The 14,033-nt window shown below is 34.8% G+C and overlaps 1 protein-coding gene across 1 annotated transcript in view; it reads left to right on the plus strand.

The window, feature by feature from the left end:
• The first annotated feature begins 400 nt into the window (after positions 1-400).
• LOC111059508 (glycerophosphodiester phosphodiesterase 1) overlaps positions 401-14,033 on the plus strand; it is a 31,983-nt gene continuing 18,350 nt past the window's right edge. The window contains exons 1-4 of the mRNA XM_039439895.1: positions 401-1,086; positions 4,619-4,800; positions 6,971-7,076; positions 13,762-13,854. Coding sequence (XP_039295829.1) covers positions 748-1,086; positions 4,619-4,800; positions 6,971-7,076; positions 13,762-13,854 — 720 coding nt within the window. The 5' untranslated portion in view covers positions 401-747. The remainder of the gene's footprint in view (positions 1,087-4,618; positions 4,801-6,970; positions 7,077-13,761; positions 13,855-14,033) is intronic.

A 14,033-nucleotide genomic window follows, 5' to 3' on the forward strand; every position in this document is an offset into this window, starting at 1 on the left:
AATATAATCGATTATTTTAAACGAGTAAGAACAGTTAATATGACATCAATAAACCTGTATCAGCTACCGTCTATAGAAGGCATTAACAAGACCGAGGATCGGTAACGTTGCTCTCCTATCTTTCTCCTTTGCCATTATAACGTAGACCTCACTATAAAAGAATGGTCATGTTTGTCAAGTTTACTTGACTAATGTAAACGCCCCTTCAAGTGTCGTGTAACCCGTACGTATTTTGATTGAGCCCGATTCATAAAAATATTATATTATTTATAGAGTGTAAGATTAATTCAAATAATATATTTTCCAGAATAAATAATACTATCAAAACTGCAACTGTAATTTTCATGATAGACATTAGTAATTTTATTTATCAGATGTCTGCCAAGCATATTTTGAGGTTAGGATTTTCGTGAAAGAAGAAAACAAAGTTTGTACTTTGTTGTTTTGATCGTAATGTAAATTTAGGTTCCAATCTAAATTCAACTGAAAGTTTACTATTTAGTTCATGCTAAATTTCATAATAATTATTTTTCTCTTTGATTAAATGATATGTGAATTTATAATGATAACAAGTGTATTTGAACAATCAAATTAACTTTTTAGTGTCGACTTGAAGTACAGTGTTTACTTTTTGATCTCATGAATAATAATTGTTGACTTTTGGAAAACAATTTTCATCGCAAACTATATTGAGCTTTTTGGCAGCTATTATTAATTATTATTCAAGAATCAAACCTTAATTTGAATATGAAGTTGTCAATCTGTCTAACTGTTTACGGTGCATTTTTGCTTTTGTATAGTATCATAATAGTTGCAATTGAAGCTACAAGTTTCTATGTTGGATTGATATTTGCAATATTGCCATTTTTGTGTTTTATCATTTTGAACTGGTTTGCTATTCCTCAACCAAGCGAGGCTGTGATTAGAGAAATTTTGGGGGAGAATCTATGGATAATTGAGAGGGACAGACATCCCCTTTCCGGTGAAAATGAATCTGCAGAAGAAGATACATTTGCAATCAAGACAGTAGCTCACAGGGCATGTGGATTAGATGCTCCAGAGAATAGTATGGCAGCTATCAAATCGGTAAGTACCAAAATATATTGCTTACTTTTATGAAAAAAATATTAATCCTGTAGTAGGTCTATTTATTTAGGCAACACGAGCAAGTTGTAAACGCACCAGTATAAAACTATGATGTTGGTCATAAAATGACTATAGGCTAGGCTACCCAACAATGTTGACATGGATTCGCACATACCCAGTGACAAAAAACAGCAAAATATATCATTCCTTATCTTCAATCTTCAGATCGTAGAACCATTAGCCAGCCAGATGCGCTGGGTAGGTCATCACGCCAATATACTCAAACTCAGTTTACACATAAGTTTCTGACAACACTGTCAGGTCAAATATTAAAAATATATTGGCATAGAATGGCTAAACACGGTGATGGCCACTAAATGTCAACTGTAGACTCCTGAAAAAATTCACTCAAGGAGTAGTATGGTGTGACACGCAGCCAGGACTTGAGTCTCCTCTCAAACTCACTATTACTTAAATGACGCATAGGTGGAAGTAGGCCCTATCATGTTAACAATATTTTAATAGCGATATTGGGATATCAGTTCTGAGCGTTAATTAGTCTACATCGTGGAACATTGACTTTGAGAGCATTTCGAAGTGAGTAGGGTGCACTCTGCAACCCCTCAGATTGGTATTCCTAATACCAGCCAGGGAAGCAAAGATAAAATGGCTAAAAATTGTAAGAATCCCGAGTCTGACGAAGAGTGGCCTACAGTGCTTTAAATGACCGCTGGATGATAATATCCGAACTGCTTTTTTTCAGTAGCAGAACACTCTCACAGTGGAAGAGTGCCCTCACAGCAGTCTACCATAGATAATGGCCCATATGAATAAAACCAGAGCAAAAGCATGGAGCATAAGGTTTTGCTCATGAGCAAAAGGTAGAAGCAAAAGCATTTGCTCATTTTTATATGAATAAGCTTTACCTTATAGACTACTCTTACCTTATGCTCCTGAACTCTGGAGCAATGCTCACGTATTTTAAAGATTTTTCATCAGCTGATTCGCTTTTGTAGCCTTACTTTGTTTTATAGCTCACGGAAGTGCTAAATATGCAAGTAGGGTGCAACGCTTGTGTTTGCGTCGTCTGCTCTGTTTTCTATTTATGAATAGAGTTTTAGGTTAGTTGAGTTTAGAATTTTGAAATAAAAGCTTGAAAAAATGTCATCTCTATAATAATCTTCAGCATATTCTTATAATATCAATAGCCTTCTTATAATCGTCTACACTCTCATCTTCTTAAATGTCTATTTCCTACTTTGTGATGGCTATCTTTATAACAGGTACAGCTATATTTGTATTTATTCTTTGTAGGGATAATGGTGATATATATCATGGTTGAATCTAAAAAGAGTTTTATAGTTCTCAACTATTGGTGTGATCGTATCTGGTATAGTTTCCTCTTCCTCATACGAATTAGTTGAGCCATTTTACTATGAGCAAAAGGTGATAGCTGCTCTAGACTAGACTCACCTTTTTTGAAGCAATTGCTTCAAAAGTTGAGCAAATGCTCTAGTTATTCATACAATTTTGAGCAAAAGCCTTTACTTTTGAGCAAATGCTCAAACTATTTTTTTGATGAGCATGAGCAAAAGGTTTTTCTCACGTTTATTCATAGAAAATGAAGCAAATGCTCAATATTTTAGAAGTATAAGCAAATGCTCAACTTTATTCATATGGCCATTGTGGCCATAATCAAATGCTCTTCAATCAGCAAGCACCTCAATCTTCTCAACGGGTAGACCACAAGAGACAATCTTTTGCATGCAGCATCCGCATGTGCACTACATGTTAACTTTGGATCAATGTTGAATCCCAGAAACTTCACTGATTCATTTAATGAATGATTGAAATAGTTTCTCAGAGTGCACATGCTATTCTGTGTCTTGCCAACGTTGAGCAACAACCTGTTCTCCTGAAACCAGCGTCCTGCTCAGCAAAGGACTTGTCCAACTCAAGTGTGGCAGCTGCAAGCGAGGATCCTCTCCCTACAAGGGTTGTGTCGTCCGCAAACAGCAACTCACTTCCGCCGACCCTCAAATCATTCATATGCAGGATGAACAGGACAGGCCCTAGAACAGAGCCCTGTGGTACCCCATGCCGTACACGCAGCTCACCCGATGAGTTTAGATGCAATCATATTTTCACTGTCACTGTTGTGTACTGACTTGCTTGTTCCGTTTTCCCGCAGTCAGAGGCCGGGGAATTGTGCAATTCAAGCTTTAATTTCTTTGCTTCTTCAGAAACTCAAATTATTACTACTTCAGTTGACTTCTTCTTAGTTTAATGTCGGGGAATTGTCCTATGTAACTATGTGTTTAGCCTTGGCCACAGAGAGGGAGAGAGATCTAAGATTCTTAAGATGTAGCTAGGTATTTTATCCCATGTGATATCCTATATAATGTATCTGAGGTATGCGATCTAAGACCCCTATTAAGCTGCGTACACATATCGTGCTTCCAACCCGCACCGAGCACTCTCCTCCCTCGTACCGCCCTCGTACCGCATTGTACCACCATCGAACCACAGTCGGACGCCCACGCACCCATCATGAACGTTACGGAAGATGTTAGATCTTCTCGCGTTCCCCGGTCGAACCACTCTTGCTCCCCGGTCGATCATCAATCGCTCTGCTGGAGTGACGTTCGGTTGCGGAGCAGAGCGAGAGTCTGTACGCACCTTATACATACAGAGCCACCGGTTGGAGTCCAGTAAAATCAGTGGATATTGTTTTCTAGACACATACCCATGCTACCGAGCACGATGACTAAAGACCAGTTGCAAGGCCAGCGGAACAGTTTCCTTAGGGCCAGACCTTATCAAGGCCTGGTTGCACAAAAGCCGGTTACATTTTAAATGTGATCAATTCCACGAGAACCAATCAGAGAAGGCGTTTTTGAAAAGACGGCTTCTCTGAGATGGTTCTTTTGGAATTAATCACAGTTAAAGTTAAACCGGCTTTTGTAGGGCCGGTTCCGAGCTCGGGAGTTCTAGACTCTAAACAGCTGGAGTAAGAAAATGGGCTTTCCGAAACGGGGCTTAGTCGTAGTCATTGTCAGAGTCACGTTTGAATTAGAATTCAAAAAACTAGAAAATTAAACACAGAATAAAATTAAGAGAAAATAGGTAGTGTAAAGTTTCAGCTATTTTGAATTATTTAGAAATGTTTATTTTGTCAAGGAAAAAACGTTTCCAATTATAGAAATGAGAAAATAAAAACTGCGACTACTGTTATAAAAGCTGCGACTACGCCCCGTTTTGGAAAGCTAATTTTCTGACTCCAGCTGTTTAAAGTCTTAGCCAAACCCGAGCTCGGAAACCGGCCCTAAGTGTTTTCAGACGGCATTTTCAAAGTCGGCAGAGCCGGAAGCTCTCTGATTGGCTGGTTGAGTTAGCGCCCAAAAAAAAAAAGCTTCATGTGGTCTGGCCCTCAGTTTATCAGCTTAATAATTTCCATTAGCACTCTATAGTTTACATGTATCTTAAATTGTGCCTGTATCTCTAGAAATTCCTCTGAATTTTCATTTCGCAGTGCAAAAATAAAGGGAGCAAATGCATTGAAATTGATCTATGGCTGACGGCAGACAATATTGCAGTGGTTTTCCACGATGACACCCTGGAACGTATGACTAACGGATTTGGACCAATCAAAATCAAAACCTTTCAAGCACTTCAAGAGTTGAAACTTGCATTTCAACCGGAACCACATATCAAGTGAGTATGATTTTCAATGCTAGGTGCCGGTTGCACAAAAAGCCGGTCAAGTTTTAATTGTAATTAATTTTCCGAGAACCAATCTGAGAAGCCTTCTTTAAAAAAAAAAAACGTTCTCTGATTGGTTCTCGTGAAATTAATCATTATTAAAATTTACCTAAGAGTGGTGCTAAGACTCTTATGAAAGCATCAATAAATCAATCATCTTTATTCAAATATACATAAAAATGTACAAGAATGTGTCAATTGAAAAAATAATTTCTTGAAAATATAGCATGTCAGTCGTAACAAATATATTTTTCTTCCACCTACTGTCAAAACTACTTACTTTACTCCCTGAAACATGATACTAAAGTGTCACTTTTTCGCTCTCGGTACTAAAAAACAGAAAAACTCCCTAGGGAGTAAAAGTGACTCCATTTAAATAACATGGGAAGCATCTCTATTTTAAAAACTTACATTTGGAATAGGTCAGAAGGTCTAAGCTCAGATGAGGAAGCATATAGAGTAGTCAGTCAATAAACGAACTAAATTCAATACCTCAACCAGACATTTGATCGATATATAAAATTATGTTTATATGCTGAAATTATTATTACAAACTTCATATCACTAAGTTATACTAAAAAAAATGTATATATTTTTTTCTTTTATTCCATGTTATTCAAAATATCAGCCAACGAATATTACTTATTAACTAATCAAATTTGAAACGGGAACTTCATCATAGCTGTAGCTCTGGCTGTCATTGTTGTTACAACTTTAGCCGACAGATAGTGCTGTCGGAGGAGAACTGTGATTACAAGCCAGCTGTTTCTGTTTACTTTTTAGATTATGTTGTAACACATTGTTTGGTCACATACGTTTTTAAAAATTATTTTATTAGCAGTTTTTATAAAAATGTAGGTGGAGGAAAAATGTTGTGTATATCACGAGTGAAAAATGTTTTTTCTCCCTCAGGAAAATTGTTGCCCTCGGCTTCGCCTCGGGCTTCAAACTTTTCCCTCAGGGAGAAAAAACAGCACTTTTCACTCTAGATATACAAATAACTATTTTTTAGTCGCTGACAGAAAAAATACAGCTAAAGTAAGAACTGGAGGTACCAGTGATTGAGGCAGCAGTGTATTGTCTGGTTTGAGTAGATGCGGTAAAAGTCAAAACCTCCAGCTCTCTACTTTCTGGAATTAGCTGTATTCATTAAGAAAAATTAGGATAAATTCCAGAGAAATCAGTTTTAGCATGATTACCGTACAAGGCATCGAGGAGCACTTGAATAACCATGTCACAGAACTAGGGCTTTGGAGAGGGAACCGCTCTTCAGTCAAATCAAATCAAAGTTCATTCATCAAAAACAATTACAATACAAATTTGAATACTATAACATTTAATTGACCGAGCGAAGTGAGGTCTAAGATTCAAGTCGACGGTTTGGCATTTCTCTTAATGTTTAAATGTTTATATGTTGCGCATTTACGGCGAAACGCGGTAATAGATTTTCATGAAATTTGACAGGTATGTTCCTTTTTAAATTTGCGCGTCGACGTATATACAAGGTTTTTGGAAATTTTGCATTTCAAGGATAATATAAAAGGAAAAAGGAGCCTCCTTCATACGTCAATATTAGAGTGAAAATCAGACTATAGAATTGTTCATCATAAATCAGCTGTCGAGTTGACTATAAATTGCATGCCATGACGCATGCAATTCAATATCTCAATGTAACTTGGTAAAAAATTAGCAGCTGTGTAGACTATAAATTGCATGCCTCATTGAATGCTATTTTTATGCACTATTAAATAGGATGCAAAGAACTTATAACAGCTCGTCTGGGTCCCTAGATGTCTTCTGGTTTTCTCGAGCTAAATTCCGGAAAGCGTTATATGATAATTAAATCTTGTGTAAGCATGATCTGATCAAATAAATAGTTAGTGTATCAGTTTGGATATGCTTTTGGTTTGGGACGTCGTTATAACTGCGCGAGGTCTACTGTTCACAGAACTACTAGTACACTTAGTATGTATTTTATACAGTGGATTGAAAGTGTTCGGGCTGAGGCAAAGAGCATAAATGACGTGAGAAGCGTGATTTTAGTATCATTTATTGATAAATAAATAGCTAAATAACTTGGATATATATAATCGGAAGATTAACTGTATTTTTATTTTTCCAGACAAACTTTTGTTGAAGCGAAAATTCCAACTTTGGATGAATGCATAAAATTTTGTTTGGAATCAGACATAAAACTCATCCTTGACGTGAAGGACACTAGTGATGAGGTAAGCTTTATTTATTATAAACCAGCAGGTAACCCGTGCTCCGCAAGGATCTTTTTCAAAACTAAAAACTTGTCGTAATGAAATCTTGAAGAATTGAAAATAGGCCTATAACCATCCTCGGTTGATTGAGAATCTATATGCAAAGTTTCAAGTTAATCAGTCGAGTACATCAGTAGTACAGACGTGATGATGCGTCAGGCATAATTTTCCTATCTTGTACGTGTATAAGCCAGTTCTTTCCTTTATTATAGTATTATCGGGGCACCGAGCTTCGCTCGTTATTCTTATTTATTGATAAACAGAACACAATTCTCTAAAATGATCGTGTTTATATTTCACAGCTATATGTCATCTTATGAATTTTGGGGATGCGATATTTTGATTTTTCACATACTCACTCGCTCACTCACTTTTTTACTATCCACAGCTGTTTCAGCCAATGATGAATATATCCTTTTAATTTAAACGAATAGTTTATGACAAGGCTAATGTGATGGCTACTACTACTTCTTCTTCTTACTCTATCAATCATGTAAATAACATTGTAGATAACTGTGAATTCAAGACAAATAGACATAAGCAGGTGGCTAATAATTTTAAAGTAATTCATCAGAACATAGATGGTCTATTTCAGAAGATAAATCTGCTGGAGATTTTAATTGAAGATGAAAGGCCTGACGTCTTAATTATTACAGAGCATGGTCTAAAGGAGGACGAAATAAATTGTATAAAATTGAATAATATGTCTCTGTCATGTAGCTATTGTAGGTCCGGTATGAGAAAAGGGGGGGTTGCTATATTTGTCAGTGATGTTTTGTTGGATTTTTTGGGTAGCAGTTTGAGAATTCTGGATAATAGTAACATAAGTTCAATGGGCGACATTGAAATATGCGGTATTAGGTTAGAATTTGGGAAAGAGAGACTTTGTAATCTGTGGGGTATATCGACCACCTAATGGAGATATTGACTTGTTTTTCGACAGATTCTCATGCTTAATTGAACGGATAACAGAGAGGTTGAAAAATAACATTATTTTAGCTGGCGATTATAATATTGATGTCTTGAAGAATACCCCAGCTTACAGAAATTTGGTTATCGTCTTGAATCAGTTTGGTTTACGTTATACAATATCAGAGCCAACAAGAATTCGACCTGACTCCAGAACAGCGATAGATAATGTAATGACCAACATCTTTGAGGATAGTTGTAAGTCAGCGGTTCTGCATACTTTTTTGTCAGATCATTCAGCTCAAGTGTTCTCAACCACTGTTGATCTTGATTGGGAGAGCTGATGAGAAGGATGATCAGGATGGTCAGCATTTCCTTATAATTTCTCCAATTCAAATTTGAACAATTTGAAAGCAGCTCTTAGTAGAGAAACTTGGTCCTCTCTATATGAAAAGTCTGATGTGAACCAACAATTTGATTCCTTTCACAGCTGCTATTGCATCATATTGGTGTTCAGTGTCCACCAATAAAAAAAAAGAAAAACGCAGTAAGAGAAATGAAAATAGGATGTTTAGGATGAGACTTGAGTCGATAAATCCTGAGATTCAGCAGCTAAGGGCGCTTATAGACTTGTCAAGATTCAGGATCAAGGAGGGGTTGGTTGTAGATGAGGATTTATTGAGGCGTGTTAAGCGGCAATATGTCAATAAGGTCATTGAGGCGAAGAAACAGCACTATGCTAATATTATTTCAAGTTCAAATAATAAGTCTAAAACTAGTTGGAACATAATAAATAAATTTAGAGGAGGAAAAAATACATTGTTGAAGGACATAGTTGGAAGTGAATAATAGGAAAGTGTCTGAGCCGAAGGATATTGCAGATGTTCTCAATAGATATTTCATTTCCATTGCTCCCGTTCCAAAGTCTAGAGGTAGGCCTACACAACAATACACAACCACCAACTGTGAAAAATAGATCAGCAAGCTTCTTTCTAAGTCCAACAAATGTAACAGAAGTTATGCAAGTGATAAAAAGCTTGAAGCAAAAAAATAGTGTTGGGTATGACAGCATTTCTGTTAAAGTCCTTAAGAAATGTTGTGATGTAATTGCTGAGCCTCTCGTTTTCATTGTGAATAGTGCTTTTCAAGCAGGAGTCTTCCCTGATTCTTTGAAAATCGCCAAGGTAATACCTATATTTAAGAAAGGTGATCAAGAAAATATGATTAATTACAGGCCTATATCTGTTTTGCCAGTCTTATCAAAGATTTTTGAAAAGATTATATATAACAGGATCATAAACTATCTGCAGAAATTCAAATTATTGAGTGAATGTCAAAATGGGTTCATAAAGAATAAGTCAACAATCACAGCCGCAGTCACTTTTATTGAAAGAGTTATTCAGGAGGTTGACAAAGGAAATTTCACTATGGGGTGCTGTTAGACCTTTCTAAAGCTTTTGATAGTGTAGATAAAAAGATTCTCTTGGAAAAACTGCATCTGCTTGGAATCAGAGGTCTCATGGGGAAATTAATTGATTCTTACATGACAAAAAGATTGCAGTATGTGAGTGTTTGCACTGATGGCCGACTTGGGAATTCAAGAAGATTAAACGTGACTAGGGGTGTACCTCAGGGTTCCATTCTGGGTCCCCTTCTCTTCGTTTTATATATTAACGATTTGCAGCTTTCAGTTGCAAAAAATTTCGATATAACATTGTATGCAGACGACACAACCTTGTTATTCTACAACAACAGTATTCAACAGCTGGAGTTAGTTGCTAACATATCCACTAATGAGTTGTACAGTATTTCAATAACTGCTCACTATCTGTTAATTCTGATAAGAGCCAGGCTATTCAATTCAACTAAAAAAGAAATATCCCTTTGAACCAGCAATCACAATAAATGATAGCGATAGCATGATTGAGAGCGCAAGTGTGGTCAATTTGCTTGGTTTGACAGTGGATAACAAATTATCTTGGAACGAGCATGTTGATAAGGTGGCTAATAAAATGAGCAAAGGCATTTTTGTATTAAGATATATTGCAAGACTTGTAACCAGTAGTATAGCTAAAAGTGTTTACTTCTCGCTTATTAATACTCATCTGGTGTATTGTGTTGAGCTTTGGGGTGCAACAAGTATAAAAAACATTCAGAGATTATTTGTTCTGCAAAAGCGTGCAGTAAGATTTTTAGCAAATTTAGAAAATAATTATCCATGCAGAAGCACTTTTAGAGATCTTAGGTTGCTCACTCTACCATCCATATATATCTATCGCGTTTTACTTTACACTGCAGATAGAATTGGTACCTTAAGAAAGAATTCAGATGTTCATAAATATTTTACACGTGGTAGTAGAAATCCGTTCATTGAACATCACAGGTTAAAATTTTCTGATAAGAGTCCGATTGTTTATGGCTTGCAACTTTTCAGCAAGCTGCCTAAAAATTGTCAAAGTCAAGTAGGCCTATTTTAAGAGAGATTTGTATGCATTTCTGGTTGACAAGGCATATTATAGTGTTGAAGAGTTTTTAAATGATAGGGTGTTATAATTGTTCAACTGAAATTACAGTATTTTTTGTATGTAAAGTGTAGAAGAATGTTATAATTTATGTGACATGTAATATTTTTGTAAGCTTCTTTTATTCTATTTATTTATTCCATGTATTTTTCAATACCTGTTGACATGGCCAGTTGTAAAATGTTTTGGCTTAATAAAGTTGAATTTGAATTTGAATTTGAATTTAATGTCGTTCCGCGCGTTTTCCCAAGGATAAGACCTAGTGCAATCGAATTATTATATCATAAACCTACTATGCTCCAAATTTCGTTAAAATCGTTAGAGCCGTTTCAAGATCCGTTGAACATAAATAACCAGATATAAAAATAAAGAAATTGCTCGCTTAATATAATAGGATATAGGTGAAGTTTATAGTCATGTTTTATTGAAAGACATTTACAAAACTCTGACAGACAGTGTAGACTTATCCTTAATATTAAACATATTGTGATATTGTTGGCGATAGAACACAGCTTAGCGTTGCTATTTGTTAATTTGTGTGGCGTGTAAACATGTTACCAAATTCAGTTCCTTTACAGATCAGTCTTGGAAAATTATACCTATAAACTGTACTATTAGTATTCATTTTTTTGTTCTTATCAAATCTACTATAGTGAGGTCCACGTTGCCGTGCTACCATTTTCTCCTAATTCGGTTGGATAGCATTGTCTCACCTATTAACCTAAGGAAATTTATCGGCTCCAACGTAATAGATTCTTGATAAATAATGAATGGATCTATCGCCTATGAATGAGAAATCCAATTTTCAGAGCAAATGAACTTATAATCTTCAGATGAATTTTGGCAAAATACTACACAAATACACAAAGAACAATATCTTACAAGCCTAAGCATCTAGTCACTACGAGCTAATTACTTATCCAGATTATAGTTGAAAAACAGTGGCTATTGGCTTGTATACACAAATAACAATATATAGACAAAATAGAACACTATAAACTGTTTAAAACTCAATTTAAAACAATAAATCCACTTAAATAGAAAATTTAGAGAGCACAAAATTACAACACACACCAGCCAGCCATGTTTCAGAGAGAAGAACAGGAAAAGCCAAGCTACAAGGAAGCTTCGTCGTCATAACAAAAACCACATCTCAAAATCAGTGATGACTTCATGACACGTCAACAACAAAATTATAAATTACAAGTTTAGAATTCACATTTTATATTTGTTCTCAATAAAACTTTATTTTGAAACTATTATTTTAAATTTTTATATATCATCTCGATTTAAATAAACCATTTATCTATTAATTCTGTCAACCCAGCCTCGGTGACACCATGGAACAATGCAACAATCATTTACGATAATAAATTCTCAGTCAAAAAGTTGTCCGTATCCGTTATAATTACTCTGATATTTACTATAAAGTTTTATAGATCTCGAATTGAAAATTCGATTCCAATCGAGAAAAAATGTAATATTACACAGTGTAGGCTTATCCTTAATGCTAAACCTATTATGATATTGTTGGCGATAGAACAAAGTTTAGCGTTGCTATTTGTTCATTTGTGTGGCGTGTAAACATGTTACCAAATTCAGTTCCTTTACGGATCAGTCTTGGAAAATTATACCTATAAACTGTACTACTAGTATTCATTTATTTGTTCTTATCAAATCTACTATAGTGAGGTCCACGTTATATAATGGCAGTGGAGAAAGATAGGAGAACAACGTTGCCGAACCTCTGTCTTGTCAATGCCTTCTATAGACGGTAGCTGATACAGCTTTATTGATGTAATATTAACTGTTCATTCTCATTTAAAATAATCAATTATATTTTATCAAGCAAGAAATTATATTTTCCAATAATTTTATAATGAATTTTATTGATTAAGATTTAAATATTGGGGGACCGAGCTTTGCTGTGGAGTGTAAAAGCATAGAAAATTTGTAACGAAAGATTGAATTTATAGTTTATATTTATTTATCCATTTTCTCAGTCGTACAATCAGTTTTACAGTTATATTGGGAGGCACAACAGGCTTATGCCCAAAACTGTCCCTTTTCAAATTTATACTACAGTCCGAATCAAAATCTAGGTTAAGCTAATATCACTCATCAAAATAACAATTTATTCACACTTCAAAAAACAAACACATCATCAATTACAAATAGATATACTATGAATTCGATTTAGAATGATATACTATGTTTTCTACAATATTTGTTAATATACTATGTACTATTCTACACTAGCAGCATCTAGTTACTATTTTGGACTTTCTGAAGTAAACATGCTTTCTAAATAAAAAGAGAAATAAACGAAAAAAAGTTTTTCTTGTTGAATTTTTCTTTTTGTGTGATCAGCTGAATGATCCCACACATGCACTCGTTCACTCAATTCCATTACGGTATCGACAGACGACAAAATTTCCAGCTGTTTTTCCAAGGACGTATTTATCCTTTTAATGTGCTTCAGCGAGTTATTCCAGGGTTGAGACCTAGTGCAATCGAATTTTCATATCATAAACCTACTTTGTTCCAAATTTCGTGAGAATCGTTAGAGCCGTTTTCGAGATCCGGTCACATACAGATATATAATATATAAACATAAAAACATTTAAACATATAAACAGAAATTGCTTGTCTAATAGTATAGGATTTCTTTGTTAATTAATAATTCTACATTGTTAAAAGACGATCTGGCAACAGAGCAAAGCGAGAAAGAGATAGTGCTATCCGCTTTGTTGAATGATAGACAAGGCTAGCAATACCATTGCTATCAAATACTGCCATGATAACGTGGACTCACTATAGTATCGATCAGTACTCTCAGATAAAACAATTACTCACAAAAACAATACATTTTAGATTTATCATAAATATGATAAATAATAAATAAAATAATAATGATCATAATATTTTCTGGAAAAATAGATCAGTTCAATTCCAAATTATTATAGACTTGCTTGTAAATTTCTTTGTCAATTAATTCTTCCATATTATATCATTTTACAATGAAAACAAAAACATCGTTTTTTCAGTAGATATATTATGGAAATTGAACACTCTCAATTTAAATTAAAACAATGAGGAGAAATGCTCATTGTTAAAGCTGTAACATCTATAATAGAATGATTATTGTGATTCTATAATATGATTTGTTTAACATTAAACAAATGAATAATTTAGAAATTGAATTTGTTTTACAGATGGTGCATACTCTGCTTGCAATGTATAAGAGAAATCCTGTACTATATAGAAGGGTGATAGTGTCTGGGTTTGATCCATTATTCATATATAAAGTGAGTAACCTAATTCTATTATTACTGTATTAGTCAATAATCAAAAATTAGAGATTCAATTGCTGAATAATCATTCAGAATTACACAACTTTCAGAAGAGTACCACAGGCTTACGCCCAAAACGGTTCCAATTCTAATTTATACAACAGTCCATATGTAATTCCTTTGATTTATCATTG

This window comes from Nilaparvata lugens, chromosome 13 (genome assembly GCF_014356525.2).
Source record: "Nilaparvata lugens isolate BPH chromosome 13, ASM1435652v1, whole genome shotgun sequence".
NCBI lineage: Eukaryota > Metazoa > Arthropoda > Insecta > Hemiptera > Delphacidae > Nilaparvata > Nilaparvata lugens.